General features: G+C 36.4%; 1 protein-coding gene across 1 annotated transcript; it reads left to right on the top strand.

The window, feature by feature from the left end:
- Positions 1–300: 300 nt before the first annotated feature.
- Positions 301–2,764, top strand: LOC139527241 (uncharacterized protein KIAA1958-like). Its single transcript, XM_071322570.1, has 2 exons — positions 301–766; positions 1,283–2,764. The coding sequence occupies exons 1-2, from the start codon at positions 515–517 to the stop codon at positions 2,561–2,563; spliced, it is 1,533 nt and encodes a 510-aa protein (XP_071178671.1). The 5' UTR covers positions 301–514; the 3' UTR covers positions 2,564–2,764.

The raw sequence follows: 2,764 nt of genomic DNA on the forward strand, positions 1-2,764 counted from the left end.
CAATCTGTCTTTACTATATAATTCGGTTAAAACTCATCTTTTTTTCCCACATATTTAAACTTAACTTAATTATACATATTTCATTTTTTAAAACCTATCAACATTTTGAAAATCAGGTCAACAAAACCTACAAACGTGACAATTTTGTCACCGATAAAACTTACTACATCTAAATATTTATGCGTCTTTTAGATTTGACGTAAACTTTTGACACATCCACCATATATTTTCTGTTTCCCGTTGATGCCACCAAGGTTGTAATGACTTAGGTCAGGAAATCTGGGATTATGTTATAGTTATTGACCAAGCAAGTCGGTATATGGGATTTAATTTGCACAGCTCGAGTGACCCTGTTTAACCCGAACGACGAAGGAGTTCGGGTTATTGGGTCATCTCGTGCTGTGCAAATTAAAACATATACCGATTTGATTGGCCAATAACTGTTTTAACACATGACGTCAACGACGTCAACAATTTTCCCGCATAAATCACATTCGCCCAACAAGACGTTGCAATGGATGGATTTCATCATGAATTATCGGAGGATGATATGATCTTATCACAAGTATTAGAAACATTGGAGGATGAAATGGAACTGAGAAATGTAAATATAGAGGACTTTTTTGGAGAGTTTCCTAGTAATGTGATGGATGAGAATGCATCTGGAGATTTAATCAACACCTCAGCTGTTTCATTTGACCTAGGACTAGACTTAGATCTATGGTTGCAAGTTCCTTCGGAAAACGGAAAGATCCAAAATGTCAAGGTACGTCTTTTTTTTAGAATTATCTGCCTCGCGAAGACCCATTATTGCATGATTTATCTGATTTGAGGTGTGGACCCATAGACGGGTCCCTCTTTTGTGGAAAAAAATGGTTAATTATATAGAGAATCATTGAAGCATGACGCGCGCCCCCTCCTTTTAGGTCGGTCAGCCCTCCCCCTTTAATAAAAAGTTCCCATTATTTCATGATTTGAGGTATGGACCTATAGACAGATCCAAGGGATGGAGTCCCGGGTCTCTCTTTTGTGGAAAAAAATGGTTAATTATATAGGGAATCACTGAAGCATGACGCGCGCCCCATCCTTTTGGGTCAGTCAGCCCTCCCCCTTTAATAAAAAGTTCTGGCCCGCTACTTAGACCCTTGATATAATCATTTTCGGAAACTACCGACTAGTTTTATTGTTTAATTGTTCTCATCCGGAACATTCATGAAATATTTGCCACTGCCGGATTTTGCCTCTGCCATGTGTTAAATTATGTGATATTATCTCATTTTAGGATGAAGAACCTAAAGATCAGGAACTAGGAGTCGAATCAAGGTTTGCAGAAATGACAGACAATGAAATTGATACACTTATTGAAGATGCTGAGAACAAAAACACAAAGAAAGCCACAAAATGGGCAGTTAATGTCTATGAAGACTGGAAGAATTCTAAAATTGGTAGTGGTTTAATTATACCAAACCTGAAGGATTTGTCTGTTCAAGATATTAACAGCTTTTTAGGAAAATTTGTAGTAGAAGTTCGAAAAAAGAATGGAGAGAAATATCCAGCGAAAACACTGTATCTTCTTGTAACTGGACTTCTAAGAGGAATGCGGTCACAAGGTGTTTCTAATCTTAACTTTTTGAACGAGTCTGATGACAGATTTCTGAGGTTTAGACAAATACTTGACGCACAGATGAAAAAATTAACATCAGATGGGTATGGTATAAATGTTAAACAAGCAGATCCAATTTCAGTTGAACAGGAAGAAATTTTGTGGGACAAGTCTGTGTTTGGTAATCATTCATCCGAAAGTTTATTGCATACTGTTTTTTTCTACAACTGTAAATATTTTGGTCTACGTGGTCGTGACGAGCACCGTAATCTGCAAATTTCACAAATACAGTTAGGAGAAGATGATAACGGAAACTATATAGAATTCCGGGGTAAGGATAATAAAACGTATAATGGAGGGCTACGCCATCGCTATATTGCACCAAAATCTGTCAGACAATATTTAGAGAAGGATTGTCAGACCCTTCAATCGTATCAGATTTATATGAATGCAATATACGAAATTGATAAATCTGTTAGCAGTCCTTTTTATCGAAGACCTGTTTTATCAGATGGTTCTGTTAAGTTTGACCACATACTGGGCGCTAATAGATTAGGGTCACTCATGAAGACAATATGCCAAAAGGGAGAATTAAAGGGGAATTTTAGTAACCACTCTGGGAAAAGAACACTTGCAACTAGATTGTACCAAGCAGGAGTCAGTGAGCAGATGATAATGGATAGAACAGGTCACAGGAGTGAAAAGGCTGTTCGTACCTACAAAAGACCTGCGGATTCTATGCTAAAAGATGTCTCTAACATTTTGAATCCATCTAATAAGCAGATAAAACTTGAGGATCCCAAACCATTAACCGATACTCGTGCAATCCTTCCTGAACAAGTTGATATTGAAAACACAGAAAATGCATTTAATGTTTCAAAACCAGAAGGAAAATATCGAGGACTGCCAAGTAACAGCTCTTTTCAAAACTGTGTGTTCAATTTTGTTACGAAGATGTGAACCTCACAGATTTTTTTTTCAATGTTTAACACTGAATTGTTAATTTAAGTTGTTTTTAAGCCGTACATAGAAATGTATGAAAAGCGGGTAATTTTCACTGTGTCAGGTTGTGACACTGATAACTTACATATCAAGACTACAATAGGAAGATGTCGATGATAATTTATTTTCATTTTTTTTTAATGACAATTTTTTTTTATT

This window comes from Mytilus edulis, chromosome 6 (assembly GCF_963676685.1).
Source record: "Mytilus edulis chromosome 6, xbMytEdul2.2, whole genome shotgun sequence".
Lineage (NCBI taxonomy): Eukaryota > Metazoa > Mollusca > Bivalvia > Mytilida > Mytilidae > Mytilus > Mytilus edulis.

Excerpts from the sequence above, each read along its gene's own strand:
- LOC139527241 (XM_071322570.1), top strand. The coding sequence starts at position 515 with ATGGATGGATTTCATCATGAATTATCGGAGGATGATATGATCTTATCA. Across the intron at positions 767-1,282 it reads GAAAGATCCAAAATGTCAAG|GATGAAGAACCTAAAGATCA; the intron begins GTACGTCTTTTT and ends ATCTCATTTTAG.